Raw genomic sequence first — 22,313 nt, 5'->3', positions numbered from 1 at the left:
TGGTAGAGTTCTCAAAGGTCAAATCGTTGAACTTTGACCCCTTAACAGCCAAATTTCTGGCCGAAAACGGATTACAAAGATTTTTCCAAATCTCACTACCCTGTATATAAAATTTCGAGTCTGTAGACTGAAAAATTGACAGAGTTATTTGGTAGTGAAATGTACACAGACAGACACTTAAAAAATACTAATGCAAAATTTAATCACGTATTACTTATTTTTGTAAAATATACATAAAAAAATGAAAGTGTGATTTTTGGATAGATTACTATTGACGACATGAGAATTAAAGAAGGAATATTGTTTTTTCTTAAAAGGATATATTTCAAAATCGATTTGTCGACTATGGCTTAACAAGCAGAGCAGCACCATTATTTGTAAAAGGTGAAAAATAGTATCGGACAATATTACATTGGACCAAAAATAGATTGAAATGCAATTTATGAAAATAGTATTTTCGTTAATTGCATTTATTTTTGGTCCAACATTTTTGGTTCACTTAAAAAAAAAAAAAAATTTATTGTTTTTGTATTTTCAAAATACAAAAACAGCAATGAACAGCGATTAGTTTGAAATTAATACTTACATTCTCTTACTTTTGTTGTTGGGTTGTTTTCATGCGAAATAAGCAAAAAAAGATAGTATTAAATAAACAAATGAATGTAAAAACATATATTTTTTAAGCTTGGTTCATTCTTTTGTTTTGCGATCCGTAGTATTTCAAATCTTAAGAATATTTGCAGATTCTCACGAGGACCGATTTACTTTGGTGTCGTGGCGAAAATCCGGGTGATCGTTATTACCTAGGATTACTTCCGCCGATTCATGTATTCAATGGAAGTATTTATTTAAAAACTATTTTTTTTTTAATTCGTTAGTTAAAATGGAGATAGAAACGCAAACTTTTTAATAATTAAATGGGCGTAACGGAAGTATGGGCGATCTTAACCGGTGTCATTTGAAAATCACTAACTGATGTAAACTTGTTCCGCTTATCAGACCGGACTTCCTGTTTTTGTTTTATTTCGTTAGCAGCAATGTTTAGATGTTTTGGCACTTATGCATGAGGCGAGGGGTCGATAATTCTTCTTTTTCTAAAAGTTAGTGTAAACCAAAATTATATTTTTATATATTTTTATATAATCTTCCTGTACAAAGAAAAACAAAACAAAAAAAAAAAACAAATTATTCTTAAACCTCTATAAATGTTTTGTTTCGTGTTTTTTAAATTATATTTTGCAACATTTTTATACATTTTACCGAAAAAAACATTCTAAAAACAATCTATAAATGTTTCGTGTTTTTAAATTATATTTTGCAACATTTTTATACATTTTTAACGAAAAAAAACATTCTAAAAACAATCTATAAATGTTTCGTGTTTTTAAATTATATTTTGCAACATTTTTATACATTTTTACCGAAAAAAACATTCTAAAAACAATCTATAAATGTTTCGTGTTTTTAAATTATATTTTGCTACATTTTTATACATTTTACCGAAAAAAACATTCTAAAAACAATTTATAAATGTTCCGTGTTTTTAAATTATATTTTGCAACATTTTTATACATTTTTACCGAAAAAAATATTCTAAAAACAATCTATAAATGTTTCGTGTTTTTAAATTATATTTTGCTACATTTTTATACATTTTTACCGAAAAAACATTCTAAAAACAATCTATAAATGTTTCGTGTTTTTAAATTATATTTTGCTACATTTTTATACATTTTACCGAAAAAATTTTTCAAAACAATCTATAAATGTTTCGTGTTTTTAAATTATATTTTGCTACATTTTTATACATTTTTACCGAAAAAAACATTCTAAAAACAATCTATAAATGTTTCGTGTTTTTAAATTATATTTTGCAACATTTTTATACATTTTACCGAAAAAAAACATTCTAAAAACAATCTATAAATGTTTCGTGTTTTTAAATTATATTTTGCAACATTTTTATACATTTTTACCGAAAAAAACATTCTAAAAACAATCTATAAATGTTTCGTGTTTTTAAATTATATTTTGCTACATTTTTATACATTTTTACCGAAAAAACATTCTAAAAACAATCTATAAATGTTTCGTGTTTTTAAATTATATTTTGCTACATTTTTATACATTTTACCGAAAAATTTTTTCAAAACAATCTATAAATGTTTCGTGTTTTTAAATTATATTTTGCTACATTTTTATACAATTTTTACCGAAAAAAACTAAAACAATCTATAAATGTTTCGTGTTTTTAAATTATATTTTGCTACATTTTTATACATTTTTACCGAAAAAAAATTCAAAAAACAATATACAGGATGGACCAAAATGAGGGTCCTATTTTTAAAGTTATTCAAATTTAAAGATAGGACCCTTATTTTGGCCCACCCTGTATAAATGTTTCGTGTTTTTCTCATATTTCTTATTTTATTTTCACTTATGAATCATTCATTGAAAAAAAAAAAAAATTATATTAATACATTAAAATTATATTTTGGTACTTTTTTTTATACAATAAATGTTTCTATTTTCATATATTTTTGTGTTATTTATTTCGTTATTATATATTTTTGCGTTATTGTAAACACGTTTATATTTGAGGTTCATATAATGGCCGCTAGATGGCATTTCTCTTTCTAAGAACAGGGGTCGATAACTCGTCTCTGATGCCAATATGTACACTATGCCTCCCCACGGGACAGAGTTAGACACCAGGGTCGTTTTTTAACGTGGAGAAAAGGTACAAAAAATAAAAATTGTCTCAGTCGTGAAGGATTTCTCCTCCACCGAAAGAGAACAAGAAATAGAAGTGCAGCATCTGGAGAACAGATACTACACTTTGATCTTGTCCCGAAGATGCCAATATGTAACAGTCTACAGAAGTGCCGTTGTTTTTTTTAGTTACCTATATCAGAAGTCTTTGTCTAACGCAAAGCAACAAAACTAAAACGTTAAACAGAGGCTCATTAGTCACAAGTTGAGTCGAGTAGAGTTTGTTGTTCACAACACGAGATACATCAACGTTCTCTATTCGCATGTCTTAAACGCTTCTCTCACTCCTCCCAGCGACTCGCCTTTTATAATGATTCGGGCAATTTGCTTTACTTTTTCTGTCTTTCAGCTGCCGAGACAGATTCTCGTCCGTTTGTGAGGTCCTCTCTATGTCTATCACACTCCCTCCTGATCTCATGATCACAGAAATGGCAATGGGGTGGTGATCGCCATTGACGGGTGCTCCTCCAAAGGGGAACGATGCATGCCTCTTCTTTGCTTAAGCTCTCATCCGCAGACTGCGGGTTGAAGAATATCGCTTCCGCTGGGACGTTACTGATATCAGAGTCACCTTCTGTGAACCAGAGCGATATCTCACTGTTCACGGGTAACTGCGATTGTGTTGTCAGCCGTAAGTCCTTAATGTGAGGGGGCACACTGTCGATACACACTGCTTGCTTACTGATCACTTCAGTGATACATCCAAGTCCATACTGAGTTGCCGCGCAGGTTCTTGATCCAGACAACATCTCCTTTCTCCAGCCTCCCTCCAGTTACTTTCGCTTCAGGTACTGGGTTCATTTCTATGCTCTTCACCCTAACATGATACCTGTACAATGTGTCGGCCGGCGCTGTAGAGGGTGCTACAATATCCTTTGAGGTCACATTGTATAAATAAACTGCTTCAGACATCACACAGCCCATTCTGGCACAGATAGTTTTGACATCCTGTGGTTCTGCTCCATAATTCCATTCCCGCTCGGTATGTAGGACCATCAGAACCGCAGATGTACTCCCAAGCCATCGGCAAACTTTCTGAATTGTTCACTGGTAAAAGCAGTGCCATTGTCGGTTAGTATCTCCGTTGGGGGCCACATTTGAGGAAGATGCCATTTAGCTAACGGATGACTGCTGCCGTATCTTGCCACCGGAGCAGCCGCCATATCGCAAACCTAGATGGGCCACAGTAAATGAGCGTTAGGTAATTCTTGCCGTTGTGGTGAGTAACATCTATCGCCAGCCGGATCCAGTGGCTCTTTACATCCAGTTTTCCTTTTTCTCAGTGAACGGATGCCGGGTCGATGGATTGGCAAGCCACGCAGCTCTCAACCACTCTTTTAATGTCTGCTTTTCATACTTCAGGGTCATCCAACTTAGTAAAATACAAGGTTCACTTGATCCCTGGATGTCTACTTTGGTGGTGGACTTCCTTGATTCAATCAAACTGAGCAGAACACGCAGCTGCGGTGCATGCCGGTTGTATGGGTTCAATGGTTCTCCTAGTGGCCTCAATCCATCTGTGGGGAATTGTTAAACAATTGGCCTTGTTCAGGCTGGATCTGACCAGGGAGATTTCCATTGACAATGCATATTCATTTTTGATCCTCATGATGGTATCGAGCCACCATCAGATGAGCATAACTTTAGTTTGTACTCTGGCCCTCCCAGTAAGGGTGTCCGAAATCCACTTGTGAACACAGGCAGGATCTGTAAACAACCGCAGGGTAGTCAACTTCCACAGGAGCGCCAAGTTCATCCCCTTGATGATGGCATCAAGCTTTGCCAGGTTTATATGCTGTGAGTCTCGTTCTGGGTGTAATCAGCAGGCATCTTCCATCATGGCCCATCATGGACCCATGGCAAAAGAGCTCGCATCAGCCCACACACTAAGGTCCCGGCTGTCAACGCACCATCTGCCCCATGCAGGGTCCTCCTTGCGCACTCTTGTGAGGACTTCCTCCAGCATTGTGTTGAGAGAGACGTTGTGTACCACATCGCCTCATCCAGTGGTGACCTCAAACGGTTTCCTCATGAATGCCACTGCAACAAGAAGTCAGTCGCCCACAGGGAGGTGTACAACCAATTTTCCGCACCAAGAAAATATGTTTCTTTGCGTGACATTGTGGAGCATGTCTGGGACTTCATTTCCCCATTCCCAATGCAGGATGCTGTCTTCTCCCCGGGCCTGTAAACTGAGCACCCGTATGCCATCCTGTAGTTTCTCCAGCTCCTTACTGAGAAGTCCAAAGTTGCAGAGATGCTCCTCTACACATGTTGTGGATACAACTTCATTCACGTACATGTCATAAAAATATGCAGATGTTGTCTGCCTTATGCGCTCATCCTGAGCCAGAATGGTGTCAACAATCGTTTGCATAATTGATGGCGCCACGTTGAATCCAAACCTCATATGAATTAAGCAGTATCTCTTCCCTTTAACCAGAACTGTCTGATAAGGCCATAGTGACTGATGTACACACACTTGAACGTACACCTTCTGAAGATCAAGCATGCACACATTAGACCCTGCTTGCTGCCATTCCCGTAATTTATCAGCGCACACGTCTGCGCAGGCCGTAAAGGGGTCCATGTGTTTGTTTAATTCCCTATAATCGAGCACCAGCCTCACTTTTTGTTTGTTTGACAGGACAACCGCCATTAGTGGGATTAAACACTTTGGAGGCCCCAATGCCTTCTCAGGATAAGGAACCAACCATCCATTGTCGATCCAGGTCTGTAGTTCCCTATCATACTCTACGCAAGCTCCGGGGAAAATCTTGTACTCTGGCACTCTATTGAACAAATTCTCTGGCGATTGCTCGTCTGACCATTTCCAAGCCACAGTTCAGGACTTCGTGCACTGGTCGAACTCCACATGAAAATCAGGTTTATCTAGGGTGAGTGCCATGCAAACACACTCTTTATGTTGGGAGAACGTCATGGTCCCGGCTCTATCCACTACGACTCTGCCCAGCTGCACAATTGCGTCCATTCCTAAGAGGAAATCGTACCCAAGTAGCCCCCTGTCCATAATCAGAGCTTGCACGGCTACTTCAGGCCCGCTACCAGTGCTTATGTGGATGACACCTTCTCCGCAAAAGGACGAGCTCCCACCTACAGTCAGCACCAGAGTTCTTGTCATTTTTCAAGTGTCACAACGTTCTTTGTGCACAAGTGTCTGCGCGCAACCTGTGTCCACAAAAGCGTGGCACTCACGCCCATCAACACATACGCTCACCACAGGTAATTCCTTGTTTAATGACGATCTGGGGAGAAGACTGGCGCTGTAACTTCCTTTCCTAGCCTGTTTCCTGGACAGGCACGAGCCAGGTGTCCCTGGTTTTTGCATTTGTGACACTGCAGTCTGCTAGGCTTCTGGATTGTTGACCGTGACAAAAGGCAATAATGGGCCCAATAGTTTGGGCCTCCGCATCTGAAGCAGTTTACACTTCTGGTGTTCTCACTAGCTGTAGGCAGTGGTGTAGGTGCACATGCGGCCTCTTGAGGTTGCACCACGGCGACGACCTCTTCATCTCTGGTATCCATCAGCATGGCAGGAGCCCTCTCAAGCAGCTCTTTCAATGACAGCTTGTCCATTCGGGTTGAGGCTCGCAAAAGTCCCTTTGCATGGCATGGCAATCCATTCACAAAGGCCCCCTTTATCCAACGCTCTGGTGGCATTTCACCTATCAGGTGTACTAGGTGCTGCAAATCCATCAAAAACTGTTCCAATGCTGTAAACGAATCCGTCGCATAAGCCTTTACAAGGGCACGCTTGATTTCCTCAAGGTCACTCCGTTGGTCCTCTGAGAGTTGCCAATACGTCTCACGAGCCGCACTCTTCAGTCGCAGCGGCAGTACTCACTCCACCTTGGTTACCTTGCACAGCTAACACGTTAACTCTACATCCTCTAGCCATTCTACAATTGAAACGTCTGTTGCTGTGCCACTTATCTCGGGGATGAGTCGGAGGTCAAACTGTCTTAGAGCCATGATTAGAATACAGCCGAAATAGCTTGTATCAGAAGTCTTTATCTAACGCAAAGCAACAAAACTTTTTGGCTAAAACGTCAAGCAGAGGTTCGCTAGTTACAAGTTGAGCCGAGTAGAGTTCATTGTTCACAACACAAGATACACATCAACTTTCTCTATTCGCATGTCTTAAACGCTTCTCCCACTCCTCCCAGCGACTCGCCTCTTATAATGTTTTGGGCACACCCAATTTGCATATACCACACGAAACTGCTCGAGATCTATGCATGACTGGAGGTTTTAAAAGACAACAGCTGCCATCTTGAGCCTCTTTTTTTTTCTTTTTCTGTCTTTCAGCCTGTTGTTACCGAGATCGGTTCTGAGGTAGGTCCTTTCTATGTCTATCACATTACTCCAACAATGTTATGGCTTAAAAAATTATTCCAATAAATAATGTTCACACACACACACACACACACACACACACACACACACACACACACACACACACACACACAATAAAATACAATAAAATAAATTATTGAATAACACCCTTCGCTAAAAAAAAGAAAGAAAGAAGATTGTAAGATGTGGTGATAGGTAGAGTAACCAATTCATAATCGGGATTTATCAATTTATAGGGCCGAGGTTGTGTGTTGCTATTTTTATTGCAGTCGGGGGTCCTTAAGTGTGGGAGTGTAAATTTAACTGGATCAGTGATTAATAGGAAGGTTTCACCGATCCACATTATATAAAAATAAAATTCTGAAAATAACAACACTCGACAAAATCTCTGTATTAACATGAAATAAACATTTATTTACGTGTTCGGAATATTAGTTGAAATTGTTGCAACATAATTGTTTTCTTATGCCATAAGTTTAATGCATAATGAAGGACTAATAAAGTGAGAATTTCATGAGAAAAGCACGAGGCTTGAAATTAATTTTTGTATGATAAGCGTGTTACATGCAGACTTAACGCCCATGTAGCTATTTTTGAGGAGAACAGTCTATAAATCATACAAGCCGATACGTGTGTGTATGTGTGCATTCATATCATAAACACAGAAGTTCGAAAAAAGATTGTTTAAAAGGCGATTAAAATACTCGCTCGATGTTCATGCCTGTCATGCATAAAATCATGACAGTGGTTTTAATGTCTCCTGTGAACGGAATTTCCTCTAAAACTGGAGAAATTGAAGAGAAAACTTATTTGATTGTAGCGGGCAAATCTTTATATAAAGGCTTTCTCAAACGTTCCAGCTTGTTTACTGTATTCATACACAAGGAAGCATAACGTAGCTCCTTATGTGTGTGGTGGTCGCATCACAAAGTCATACGTCTTTCATACACGTGATATTGATGTGAAATGTTTCGGCCGGGCATTTATTCCGGCTGAGCATAGTGGTTGCTACAACTGAATTTTAAAACAACACGTCAGATCGCAGTGTAGAATCTGTTCTGATGCTACACTTCATCTTTTCTGTCCTTGGTCAGCGGAGGAGAAATCATTCTTGACTGAGACAATTTTAATTATTGTTTTTATCTGGAATGCCCCTTTTTGAGGAGCTGTATTTCCCCCACATTACAAACCGACCTTGTGTTTTACTCTGCCCTCATGGAAAGGCAAATAAATAGGAACATTGTATTCTAATAAAAAAAAGCGATTAAAAACAGTGTATTCTATTGTTCTAATAAATATAAATAAATTGATAAATATCTAATAAAGTAATATATTCTTATAATATATACAGATTCAGAATATTTGGAAAAAGAAACATTGTATTCTATTAAGAAAATATAAACAGCATTTTATTCATTTCATTCAAAATTTAATCAAGTATTTCTTATTTTGTAAAATATATGTAAAAAATAAAATTATTATTATTATTAAAATTATTATTATTATTAAAATTATTATTATTATTACAATTATTATTATTATTATTATTATTATTATTATTAATTATATTATTATTGTTATAGGCTCACAAGGAGTTTTCACACAGGTTACCAAACATCTCACTGAATGCAGCCTGTGGTGTTTCCTGGAAGCTGAGTGACAACAAGTCTCCCCAGATTTTCCAGTACTCTCCACCTCTTTCGATAACATTTGCAAATAAATTTGGATTATCGCAACAGCTGCTTGCCATTGATTTCTCATTGGCAGTGGCCATTGATCTTTACTGGAATTTGAGTGGCAATAAGTCTCTCCAAGGTTCCAGTTCTCTTCGCACTTAGACAGTGGAGGTCTGGTTAGTGCTCACTCCTCTGTCTTTTCTTCCTCCTTGATTACTTGGCTATTCGGTCTCACTCTTTTTAGGTGGGGAGCAGTGATGTGTTAATGGGGGGATGAAGGTAGGCTTAGAGAACCTATAAGTATTCAGCTTCAGTATTCTTGGTTCCATGTAGCGCTTCATGTTTGGTCTCTGTAGTAGTTTGTCTGGTCTGCACTTGTGATTTGTGTTAATTTCCACATTCAAGAGTTTTTCTTAATATGTCAGCTGTTTTCATTATTGTTTGCTGTATTTTTCAGTCATTCCTCTGATTCCAATTTCTCCCGTTCTTTTTTCAAAGTTTTTCGGGATTGTTCCTAGTGTTCTTACTATTATAGGTATTATTTTGATTTTCTTCATCCTCCATATCCCTTTCAGTTATCTGGCAAGCTCGGTGTATTTGCTTCGTTTCTCCTTTTCTTTGATATTCACCCTGTGGTCAGCTGGAACAGCAAAGTTTATAATTTGACAGGATTTTTCTTTGTCGTTAATTATTACGACATCTGGTCTTCTTGCTTGGATTTGTTTATCAGTTTGTATGTCCATGTTGAATAGGATTCTGTGATTCTCATTTTCAAGTACTGCTACCGGCTTATGTTTGTACCACTTGTCTGTACGTTTGAAATGCAGTTGTTTGCATAATTCCCAGTGTAGTTGGTCGTGTCTGTTCTTGTATTTCATTTGGACCAGTTTGCTGCATTCACTTATTATCTGGTTTATCGTTTTGTCTCTTTGCTCACAGGGTCTGCAATCTGCATTTATTGTTTTCTTGTGTTTTATCGATCTTTGCTTTGATGTGATTTGTTCTTATCGAGTTATCTCTGCGCGCTGCGGTTATTAGGAAGTCAGTTTCTCGGCTTATGTGTCCTTTTTTCGCATCCATGTCCATGTCTTTCCGTTATTCTCATCTTTTGTCATCCTTATGAATCTTCCATGTAGTTGTTTTTCTTCACATTTTTCTTTTCTCGTCTTTATCATCATCATCATCATCATCATCATCATCATCATCATCTCCACGTGTATTATCAAAAATTGAGCTAACCAGCAAAATAGATATTTATCCATACTTACGTTTTGCAAAGTTTTTTTTTCCTCTGGGGAGAATAGCCATTCTTTGAAACTCCATAGAATAAGGGACCTTTCACTTTTATTTTTGCATTCCTTGTTTTGACTAAAATATTGTAAATTTAATTCTTCAATATATTTACTATAAAACTTTACCAACTCGCCAAAATTGCATACATGTGCAATATCAGAACATCATGCATTTGTTAACACATACGCCTTGACCATGTTGATTTTACCCCTTTGATGAAGCTTATTCTGATTTGCAACTCACTGCTTACGTTCATGTGTTTCATGATCAGCTTTGATGCAAGTTGAAATTGTAAAATGTTGGAAAATTTGTTGGACGCATGTTTCGTTTCAAATATGTCTAGACTATGTTTCTCTTATTATTTTAAGAAAAATAAACACCAATCCCTAAAATATCAACAATCTCTTCTCATAGCTTGAAAGATATAAAATATTCATGAATAAATCAATTGCAAAAAATTTTTGGCATTTAAAGAAGAATGCTTTGACTTTGGATGATTAAAAAAATCTCTCGATGAAAACTTATTGAAAATGTACTTATGAGTTAAGGAAAAAATCAATATTTTTGCGACAAGAAAGTACTGTAATGTGTAATTATATGGTTGAGATATTCGCCTTTCGAGAATATGGTTATACATATATGGAGAATGTAATGTGTAATTATATGGTTGAGATATTCGCCTTTCGAGAATATGGTTATACATATATGGAGAATGTAATGTGTAATTATATGGTTGAGATATTCGCCTTTCGAGAATATGGTTATACATATATGGAGAATGTAATGTGTAATTATATGGTTGAGATATTCGCCTTTCGAGAATATGGTTATACATATATGGAGAATGTAATGTGTAATTATATGGTTGAGATATTCGCCTTTCGAGAATATGGTTATACATATATGGAGAATGTAATGTGTAATTATATGGTTGAGATATTCGCCTTTCGAGAATATGGTTATACATATATGGAGAATGTAATGTGTAATTATATGGTTGAGATATTCGCCTTTCGAGAATATGGTTATACATATATGGAGAATGTAATGTGTAATTATATGGTTGAGATATTCGCCTTTCGAGAATATGGTTATACATATATGGAGAATACACTGAAATGCAACATTTGGAGTAGAGATGTAAATATATATTAGAAAATAACTACACAAAAAAGTTTTTGTTTGAAACAAAATAAATAATTCATTAAACGGAGAACATTGTTGAAACCAACCTATTTGAAAAAAGTAATGTTTAAGATTATCTGAAGATAAACATATTTAAATGGTCAATTTTTAGCCATTATTTACAGTGGAGAGAGAGTAGCCAGCTTCTTGGTGCTCAAATGGTTACCGCTTACAAAGGTCAACATCTGATCAGAGGTAAAGCGATTTTATGAGATAGGAATGAGAGCTAGTTAGGGTTGGACCTCTGGCGGTAAGCAATAAGTTAGAGTTAGATATTCGTAGAGACAATTTATTTTTGGTAGACTGTAGGAACTGAGCCTATCTTTTGTCGAGTTGGACTGTGTTTTTAGTTAAAAACAGATATTTTTCAAGTTTGCAATTTAACTTAAGAAAACAAATATCATTTGTAATCCCCAAAACAAACATCTGTTAATTGTTTATAGACTTGATTTGTGGTTTTGCTTGGGATTGGAATTCACGATTATGATTACAGCATGTTTGCACCAGGAACACTGAGTATGTTGGTCATGGCGACTGTAGTAAATTCACTTATCCATACAAATGTTTTCACTTAATTAAACTTTAGTTTCTTTGATAGAATCCACAAAACAATGTTTGGCAACATTTTTGTACAGTTGATTTCAACTCCAGATTTATTCATTCAACCTTGATCGTCCTTCAGAGCCTGTGGCAAAGTGGATAGAGGTATTGAATATCCACGGTTCCAGGTGAGCATTGCCTGATGCCTGTGGTTTTAATCCTACTCAAAGCAGGTCAAAGGATTAGTTGGCCAAAACGTGGTGAGACAACAACAACAACTATGGAAGGCAGTGATTACTGGGGATACAGTTACAAGAATCAGCATTTCCATCCATCGCAGTTAACCAGATGAAGAAGACCAGAGGATTAGTTGGCCGAAACGTGGTGAAACAACATCAACTATAAAGTTAAGGATAATAGTCTATAAAAATGAATCCAGCAAAGTTGATGATCTCAATTTTTCTTATAGTAAATATCTTTTAAACTAGTTTTCTTGATTTAGTTTTTTTTTATAATTATATACTAATGATGGGTGTCTGACACATTTGATCAATACTTATAATTCAACATATTTCTGATATGCTTTTAATTTTTATAAAAAATTAATACATTTAAGATTCTAATTTGATATTTTCCAAGCAATAAACAATTGCTGTGTATACTTGTGTATAAATCAATCTTGTATAGAAGTCAGTGTGCACTATAAAACCAAAAGTTGTGTACAAGTCGACTGTATATATATGTATATATAATATATAATATGTATAATATAATAATATATAATATGTATATTTATAATATTTATGCATGTCGACTGTAGATTGTGTATAACTCGACTGTGGATTGTGTATAAGTCGACTGTAGATTCAAGACAAGTTAAATGGTCCGTCTCATGGCTCTTTCTTGCACAGATAATTTCCTTTTTTGTAAATTTTTATTTTATTATTTTTGTAAGACATATTATAAATTGTTTCTCAGCATCTGCAAGTGATAATCTGTGCATTTATGCAAATGTGGTCTTTATGATTTTCATATAGAGAACTAACCTACTGCACACTTACATGCAACGCAAATGTTGCTAATCAGACATTCGGATTAATGACACGTAAATTCCAGGTGCATTTACTGTTTTTAGGCATAATTTATGTTACTTACCATAATAACGCCCCATAAATTGCACAAGCTGTAATATACCGTAATAATATGAATGCATGCATTAAATGGTTTCATTAAATTAAAAGAAAAATTACAAAAAAAATAGACTCCTTCAGTCTTTGGCAAACTATGGTGTCTGTCTGCATGTAAACTTTTTGGGACAGGAGGTGCGCAATCTCTAACCACACCTTAGTCGACATTGTTAAATACCATTGGCAAATGAAATGTTCTTTAATAAGACTGGAAACTGAACTGGAAGACTAGATAGGCAGAGAGCACATACAGTGCCTAGAATTCCCAAATGGTCACCCATCTGGTATTAACTAGGCTCAATGTTGCTTAACTTCGGTGATTTGATGAGAAAATAGTTGTCATTAAATTGTTAAAACTTGTTGAACTTAGGGAAAAACGACATATTGTAAACACTACATTTCCAAACTGACTAAAAACCGTCATATCACCAGATACATTATATCGAACTTTGGCCTATAGCAACGTCTAGAGAGTGAACATTATGAGAACTATTCCAATTATTATTAAGCCTCCCACTGAAATACTGGCAAACACACTGTAGTGGGGGGGTTGAAGGTGTGCAATTAATTACTAGGTTTACTGATATATACCAAGTGCATAAACAAAATAACGCTTTCTATGTTATGATGGAGTGCAGATCAACATTCCCAAAAGCATTACCTATGTATAAGTCAGCCCCAATAAAATAACCTTAAAATCCTCTCCCAGGAAGTCGACTTATACACAAGTATATACGGTAATTTAATTTTGCTTTTTTTTATCACATTAATTTATTATTCTTTGCTGATATTTCAATATAAAGAAATTAAATTTTATAAAATTACTTTAGATTTATGATTACTATCCTTAATTGACCAAGATGATTATTACTATTCAATATTTTTTATTACGAAAATAAGTATTGCCTATGATTAGAATTTTACTGAACAACTAGCAGACAGCCCGGCATAAGCTTTTCATAAAATACCCATAAATATTATATTTAAATTCATGCAGAAACTGACACATGTGCATCTGAGTACTGAGTATTGATTCTAATGATGCCAATTCTAATAATATATATATATATATATATATATATATATATATATATATATATATATTACGATGTTATAAAACATTTCAATCATAAGAGTTTTAATCTATCATATGAAATAGATAACCGAAAATCTGATTTTATGAATAAATACTGTTGTTACAAATGTATACAAAACGGGATAATTTACAATTCATTATACAATGATAATTTTACATCAATGCCATTGAAATCCAATATATATTCAATAATAATATGTCTGCATTTTAGAATTCCAAATATATTGAGATACAAACAATATGTCTAAATATAGTTTATTATAACATTTGAGCTAATTTTTTAAACAAATTTTTATTTATTGTTTATTTGTTTATTTTATTTGTTGTTTCATGACGTTTCGGCCAACTATTCCTCTGGCCTTCGTCAGGTGGTAAACATCTCTATCCACTGCACCATGGGGCCTGTGGCGCAGTGGATAGAGATGTTGAATCTTTATGGTTTCAGGTGAGAATTGTCTGAAGATAGTGGTTTCAATCCAACCCAAAGCCGGCCAGAGGCTTACTTGGCCAAAACGTAGTGAGACAACAACTACGGAAGACAGTAATTGCAGTTGATGCAGTCAGGAGATTCAGAGTTCCTATCCTGTTGCGGTTACCACCTGACGAAGGCCAGAGAAATAGTTGGCTGAAATGTTGTGAAACAACTAAGATGAGGATAACAGTCCGCAATAAAAAATAATAAATAAAACTCATCTCAATGAATTCCAATTAAATATATAAACATTTCAGCTTATCGAAAATAACTAAATATAGACATGGCTTCTTTCCACTTTTGAACATGTATTATACTTCAAAATTGTCTTAATTGAAAAAGAACACACTACTAGATTTTACTGAAAAAAGCAAAACAACGTTAAAAAAGGATTTCTTTTGTTGGTATGTATGTTACCATAATAACGCCCCAAAAATAAATTCAACATATGTAATAAATGCGATTTCATAACTTTTAATTTTTCACGGGGCCAAATAAGAGTTTCTCAAAAATGAATTATATATTTCATAAGCAAAATACCGTCATGCAGTATATATGTTTGGACTTATTTTTGGAACAATATTTACCACATGTTTGAGAATAATTTAAATTACTTTTTGGAACAATATTTACCACATGTTTGAGAATAATTTAAATTACTTTTTGGAACAATATTTACCACATGTTTGAGAATGATTTAAATTACTTTTTGGAAAAATATTTACCACATGTTTGAGAATAATTTAAATTACTTTTTGGAAAAATATTTACCACGTGTTTGACAAATCATCTAAATTACTTTTTGGAACAATATTTACCACATGTTTGACAATAATTTAATGTTGGAACAAGATTTACCACATGTTCGACAATAATTTAATTTACTTTTTAGAATTAAGGTTTATCACATGTTCAACAATAATTTATAGTTTTGAACAAGATTTAACACATGTTCGACAATAATTTACTTTATCTTTTGGAACAAAATTTACCACATTTTCTACCCAGTGTGTGTTTTCATATGCCTATTCAGATGCGACTTCTGTCTAAATGAAGTTCCACAAACTTCACATGAAAATGGCTTCTCTCCTGTGTGTATTCGAACATGAACTTTCAAGCGAGTCTTTTCTGAAAAAGAAGCACTACAGACTTCACAATAATACTGTCCTTCTCCAGTGTGAATTTTTATATGTGTTTTCAAAGACGTCTTGTGTGTAAATGAAGTCAAACACACTTTACATGAATATGGCTTCTCTCCAGTGTGTATTCTCATGTGGTTATCCAAACTGGATTTCTGTGTAAAGCAAGTGCCACACACTTCACAAGAGTATGGTTTCTCGTTAGTGTGTATTCTTCTATGACTATTCAAGTTTGACTTTGTCGTAAAAGAAGTTTCACACAAATCACATGAATATGGCTTTTCCCCAGTGTGTTTTCTCATGTGGATTTTTAATGGCGCAGAAAAGGTTGATGCACAGATTTCACAAAAGTATGGCTTCTTTCCAGTGTGAATTTCTATATGAGTTTTGAAAGAGGACTTCCATGAGAACGAAGTGCCACAAACGTCACAATAATATCGCTTCTCTCCTGTGTGTATTCGCATATGTTTATTCAAGTTCGACTTCTGTGTAAAGCAAGTCCCACACACTTCACAAGAAAAAGGTTTCTCTCCAGTGTGTGTTCGCATATGGATTTTTAAGGTAGCTTTTTCTGAAAAAGAATTGCCGCATACTTCACAAGAATATGGTTTCTCTCCAGTGTGAATGGCTATATGAGTTTTCAAGGTAGACTTCATACTAAAGCATTTTCCACACACTTGACAGGAATATGGCTTCTCTCCAGTGTGTGTTATCATATGTTTGTTTAAGTTTGACTTTTGTGTAAAAAACGTTCCACACACTCCGCAAGAATATGGCTTCTCCTTAGTATGCACTCTCATATGGATTTTCAAATACTCTTTCTCTGAAAATGAACTTGCACAGACTTCGCAATGATGTTGTTTCTCTCGAGCATGCATCGTTATATGTTAATAAATGCCTCAAGGGCTAAGGAAATTCAACGCACTTTACAATATTCGGGTGGCTTTATTTTTTTTTACTTTAGTCAAGGTTCTCAGAAATTTAAAGGGCTCCTGGAGTTAACACTTGATCTCTATATGAGATATATAGATATTCAAATATTCTATTAGGGTGTTTTTTTTTTTATTTCTTAAGCCTTATGTAAATAAAAAAGTTAGGAACATTAAGTTTGTCTGATTTATTGACCAAATAACGATGTTAAAGTATATTTCCTCTTTGGTCTCTTGATTTTACTAGATTCCAGGAAAAAAAATAATCTATTCTGATTTAGTATCAAACTCAGTGATGATACTTCAGGCAACATCAATTAGATAAGATGCACAAATACTCATAGAAGCCAGTGTAGAGTAAACATACTAAGGGGATTGTATTTGGGTTTAGAATACTTGGTTATTTGAATATTTAATTGGAGTTTACTTGTAAAAGGAAGCATTCTTATACCAGTTTGTTCTGACCAACTCCTCTACGCAAAGACTTTAGACACTTGAGGATATTTACTAGTAGGCATTTAAGTTTTTTTTTCTGGTGTGTATTTTCATTTGGATTTTCAGATGAGATACCTGTGAAAAATGTCCTACATATTAAACAATATAACTTTCCTCTAGCGTTTTTATATTGGTCAACATCTGTATAAAAGTTCAGAACATTTAACATTAATATGGTTTGTCTTCTGTGTTCGTTTGGATGATTTTTTTTATCAGTATATTTTAAGGACGTTATGATTGTGTTATAAATGCTAGGCATGAATTTCATTGGAATTATTTTGCTCCTACGTTCATGCGTGCAATGCAACAGATCAGTAATCAGAATTGTTTTTGAATATATAAAATTTACGTATTAACCTTTTTATGCAAACTTTTTTAATAATCCAGTATTTAGTATTTTCGTATTCCTGTGGCTTTAGTAAGAAATAACCAATTGAATGTTTCAAAATATATTTGCTAACTTGATTATCTGAAAAACAAGAGAAAAAATTACATTATAAAAACCAGATTAATATTCATTTCATGTACAAATTCATTTTATGTACAAATTCATTTTATGTACAAATTCATTTCATCTTTTTACAGGGTTTAACTGGCTTCCTTTGAAGGAGAAAGTTACATGGGAGTATGAAATTCACAAGCGGCCCCCAGTCGTATGTATATCCTCGATAGGGGAGATACTGACGTTAAGGTTTCGCAACTTTTTTCAGGGAGGTGTCGACGTCCTCCTACATACAGCACCTGGACTTCCCAAATTGGTCACCCATTTTAGTAATGACCAGGCTCAACGTTGCTTAACTTTGGTGATCTGAAGGGAACCGGTGTGTCAACGTGATTATGCCGTATATTTTGGTGTTGTGGGAGGTCATGTTGGTTATGTTCTCGACATATAACCAAATGAAGTCGGGGGAGGAGGGTGCCAGTGAGAGAACGATACAAAGTCGATGTGCTCTTTCTGAAGTGAAGCCTATATAATAACTATAATGAATTTATAGGTTTTATCTCTTCAAAAACTCTTAGTTTCTTTAGATAGATCCTCATAATCATATATATATTCTTAGACTACATTACATGAATTTTAATCAAAGCTAAAACTTTAATGTTTTAATGGCATTGAATAAATAATAAATGAAAAATAAGGAAACTTTAATAAGGAGTTAAAGTATTTTTAATGCTTCAAGAGTAACTAGCTCAAGGGTCTTATAGCTTACAAATTTACCAACATCTGTTTCTATTAATATCACTATACTTACCTCCAGTTTTATCCAATCAATGCTTAGTTTAGACATTATTATATATAAATTATGAATTCAACTCATTACAAAACATTTTATATCTAATGTAAGACACCGTAATGAGGAGTTCAGGGCTTTGGGCAGGTATTCACAATGATTCAAGCCAAATGTCTGGCTCAAGAGACTTACAGCCTACATATTTGCCGACATTTTTTTCAATTAATGTAACTATACTCTTTCATCTAATCACTGCTTAAATTTCAAAAAATTATCTCAAACTTACATCATAATCTAAGAAATAAACACCTCAGACATTTCGTTACAATATCTAAGTTAGAATTAAACACATTACAAAAACATTTTATATCTAATGTTAGTTATAACATTTCAAACATGTTAAAACTGATGTTTCTGAATTTTTGAGATGAAGATTAATAATTTGCATCATTTAAATTAAAGTATTATCATAATAATAATAATGATAATAATAATAAAGACAACTAAATAAACAGAGAATATATAAAATTAAAAAGAGCTCACGCTAAAGCAAAAAGTTAAAATAGATAAAAATAAATAAAAATATATATATATATATATAAAAATTATAAAAAAACGAACAAAAAAACATGTTAATCACCTAATCAGACCATACATAAATCCCCTCCTTACATTTGCTCCGAGACTCCACACAGCTATCCAACTTCCACTCCATCATCTAGCATGCTTTGAATCGATCTGTCACGTCTACCATTTGAAAAGGGAAGTTTTTTCGAAATTAATAATGGATATTGTCGCAGACATAACCAGTAAGACATTTGTATCCAATACAACTGAATAAATATATGTATATATATATAGACATATATGTATGTACTTATTGATTTGTAAATTGCCACTTGTTTTCGTCTCCTTTCAACAACAACTATATTTCATTCCTCGCATTGTGATAGCCTTCTAAATCGCTACTACATACCTATCCCACACAATGCTTCATTGTGATAGCCTTCTAAATCGCTACTACATACCTATCCCACACAATGCTTCAAGCAAACTACATATCAATCATATAAAAATGTTTTCTTTATCAATTGATTTTGCGTTTTTAATCACATAGAAATAGCTAAACAGTTTGACAAAATAAACATAGTTATTTGAAAAAGATATGCGACTAAAAAACACAAAATCAATTAAGAATGTTTACATATTTTTATATATTTTCAGGGGGGGGGGTTAGAATAAAGGTGAAATATAGTTAACTATAAACATGTTTTTTTTAACTGGTGGCGATCGTAATAAACTGCGCAGGTTTACATAAAGTATATGGTAAATAAAGTATATTTAAATATAGTACATTACAAAAGAAAACGTAACTATATTAATAAAAAAAAACGTAACTACGTTATAAAAATATATTAGCAAAAATATATATATATATATATATATATATATATATATATATATATATTAAAATACGTTATTATTATGATGTTTAATTTTTAATGCATTTCAATTAATTTTTTAATAAGAAACTGGTTTATCCTAAAAATATCAAAAGTAATCAGTTTTGAAAATAGCGAAAGTATTTATCCATGTTGTGCTTCCATAACTCAATTGACAGACCTGCCGCCATGTTTGAAACTAAGGGTCTGGTTTTATGCCCCGTTACCAAAGTATTTATTAAAGAAACTAGAAACTAGAATTTGAAGAAAGCGATCGTATTTGCTTATGTAAGACACAGGACAGTTCGAAAGGGAGGTAATTTTCCGTTTCGATTTAATCAAGATGTCCACAATTAACAGGATTAAAGTTTTTAAAAAAATAATTCAGTAATATTCAGGTAATTTCGACTGCATAATTTGCAAACTAGCGTTCTAAATTATTAGAATTGACCAACAAAAATCAGTAATCATTATTTTAGCTCTCCATTTATCGACTACAAAATTTCGTTCTGATAGTGTAGAAGCACCGAATATTTTTCTCTTTTTAAATTAAACAGACTATGGTACCTATGCACTTATGTTACCGTGCTGAATTAATAACGTCATTATTTAGAAAGCCACTCTTTATATGAGGAGGGGGAAGATGTTTTATAATTATTCAATTTGATACCAAAAAATATCGTAAAACTTGAAAATACTATTTTTAAAAACTAGCACAGGTACATAAATGCATAAGCACCCAGATCATTGCATATATTAATAAAGAATACAGAGTGACATTTAAAAAACAAATATTGGCTAATGTAAGCTAATAGTAGAAAGCATGTTAAAAGTTTGTTAAAATTAATAAAATGAACAGAACGAGATTTGGAAATTGGTTGAACTATTTCAACCAGTTTCCAAATCTCGAAATATTTATTAAATAATTTCCAAATCTCGAAATATTTATTAAATAATTTCCAAATCTCGAAATATTTATTAAATAATTTCCAAATCTCGAAATATTTATTAAATAATTTCCAAATCTCGAAATATTTATTAAATAATTTCCAAATCTCGAAATATTTATTAAATAATTTCCAAATCTCGAAATATTTATTAAATAATTTCCAAATCTCGAAATATTTATTAAATAATTTCCAAATCTCGAAATATTTATCAAATAATTTCCAAATCTCGAAATATTTATCAAATAATTTCCAAATCTCGAAATATTTATTAAATAATTTCCAAATCTCGAAATATTTATTAAATAATTTCCAAATCTCGAAATATTTATTAAATAATTTCACCATAAACGCCATTAAAACGACGGATCACTCTTTGAAAAAAGAATACAATATTAAATTTCAAAATGTTATTTTTCGAGAAAAGTATATCGCATGAATATATGAAGCTGATTTCTTTATAAAATGAAGGCGAAAACAAAGAAATCGAAAAAAAAAAAGAAAAAAAAGATGAACACTTACCCTTCGTCAAATCTTGTTACGCGTCGCATAATGTGTCGACTTTAAAGAAAAATAAGATAACGATAATATGATTTGTAAATAAAAAATAAAGGAATATCATTATAGAAAATCGTCTTCCGAATAAGATGTCTTCATCCGATAAAAGTGGTTCCGTGTTTCAAATTGTGCTTAGAATCTCGGCTTTGTGCTAATTTTTTGACAAAAAGAAATTAAAACAAATTGTCATGAATTACCTCCCTTTGTTTTTTTTTTTTAAATCGCATATATAATTATATAACATGTAAATTAAATAACACTTACAAAGACAATTTTTGTTATGGGTATATTGAAGCGGTTGACTCCCGAATCTCCTCGACTAGTTTTTTTCTGTTACCCCCCCCCACATGCACACTTTTTAACGGGGAATTTTTTTTTTTTTTTACGTTTTACGAATTTCTAATTGAAATTTATATTTTGCGGACAATTATTTCGACAATTATCTATATTAAAATACGTTATTATTATGATGTTTAATTTTTAATGCATTTCAATTAATTTTTTTAATAAGAACTGATTTATCTTATTATTATTCGTTTCTTGCAAAACAGAATATGCCCACCTTAACCCTATTTATTATTAATATTGTGATATATATATATATATATATATATATATATATATATATATATATATATATATATATATACGAAAAAAAAATTATTTGCAAAATATTGTGAAGAACTTTAAGCATTTGTATCCCTCGACGTAAATATTTCTGACAAACCCTACAAGCAGCAAAATCCCACCCCTTCAATGTAGAGATTCATAGATACCGGAAAACATTATGCTGATAGTTTTTTCTTTCGAATTATTCGACTTTGGAATTCCCTCCCGGGTTCCAGCTTCCCTGACTGTACTGATATGCAAAAGTTTATATGTTATATGAACATACATTTCACTGCTCAACTCCCTACATAGTGTCCCTCTATATTTGGTACCACTGTGCCGGAATTGGAGTATATATATATAT

At 33.4% G+C, this 22,313-nt stretch overlaps 1 protein-coding gene and 1 pseudogene across 1 annotated transcript in view; both read right to left on the bottom strand.

Moving 5' to 3' along the window:
• Positions 1-21,512, bottom strand: part of LOC145269140 (uncharacterized) — a 39,944-nt gene extending 18,432 nt beyond the window's left edge. The window contains exons 1-4 of the mRNA XM_080124747.1: positions 21,305-21,512; positions 15,601-17,630; positions 6,237-6,506; positions 587-614 (exon numbers count right to left, since the gene is read on the bottom strand). Of these exons, the coding sequence (XP_079980873.1) occupies positions 587-614; positions 6,237-6,506; positions 15,601-16,615 (1,313 nt within the window). The 5' untranslated portion in view covers positions 16,616-17,630; positions 21,305-21,512. The remainder of the gene's footprint in view (positions 1-586; positions 615-6,236; positions 6,507-15,600; positions 17,631-21,304) is intronic.
• On the bottom strand, positions 17,891-18,009 carry LOC145270014 (5S ribosomal RNA; annotated as a pseudogene).
• Positions 21,513-22,313: the final 801 nt, after the last annotated feature.

Source organism: Euprymna scolopes, chromosome 45, assembly GCF_053919585.1.
Source record: "Euprymna scolopes isolate OS-2025 chromosome 45, ASM5391958v1, whole genome shotgun sequence".
In the NCBI taxonomy this organism is placed as follows: Eukaryota; Metazoa; Mollusca; class Cephalopoda; order Sepiida; family Sepiolidae; genus Euprymna; species Euprymna scolopes.
The sequence above is the reverse complement of the archived record's forward strand: the minus strand, read 5'-3'. Positions and strand labels throughout refer to the sequence as shown.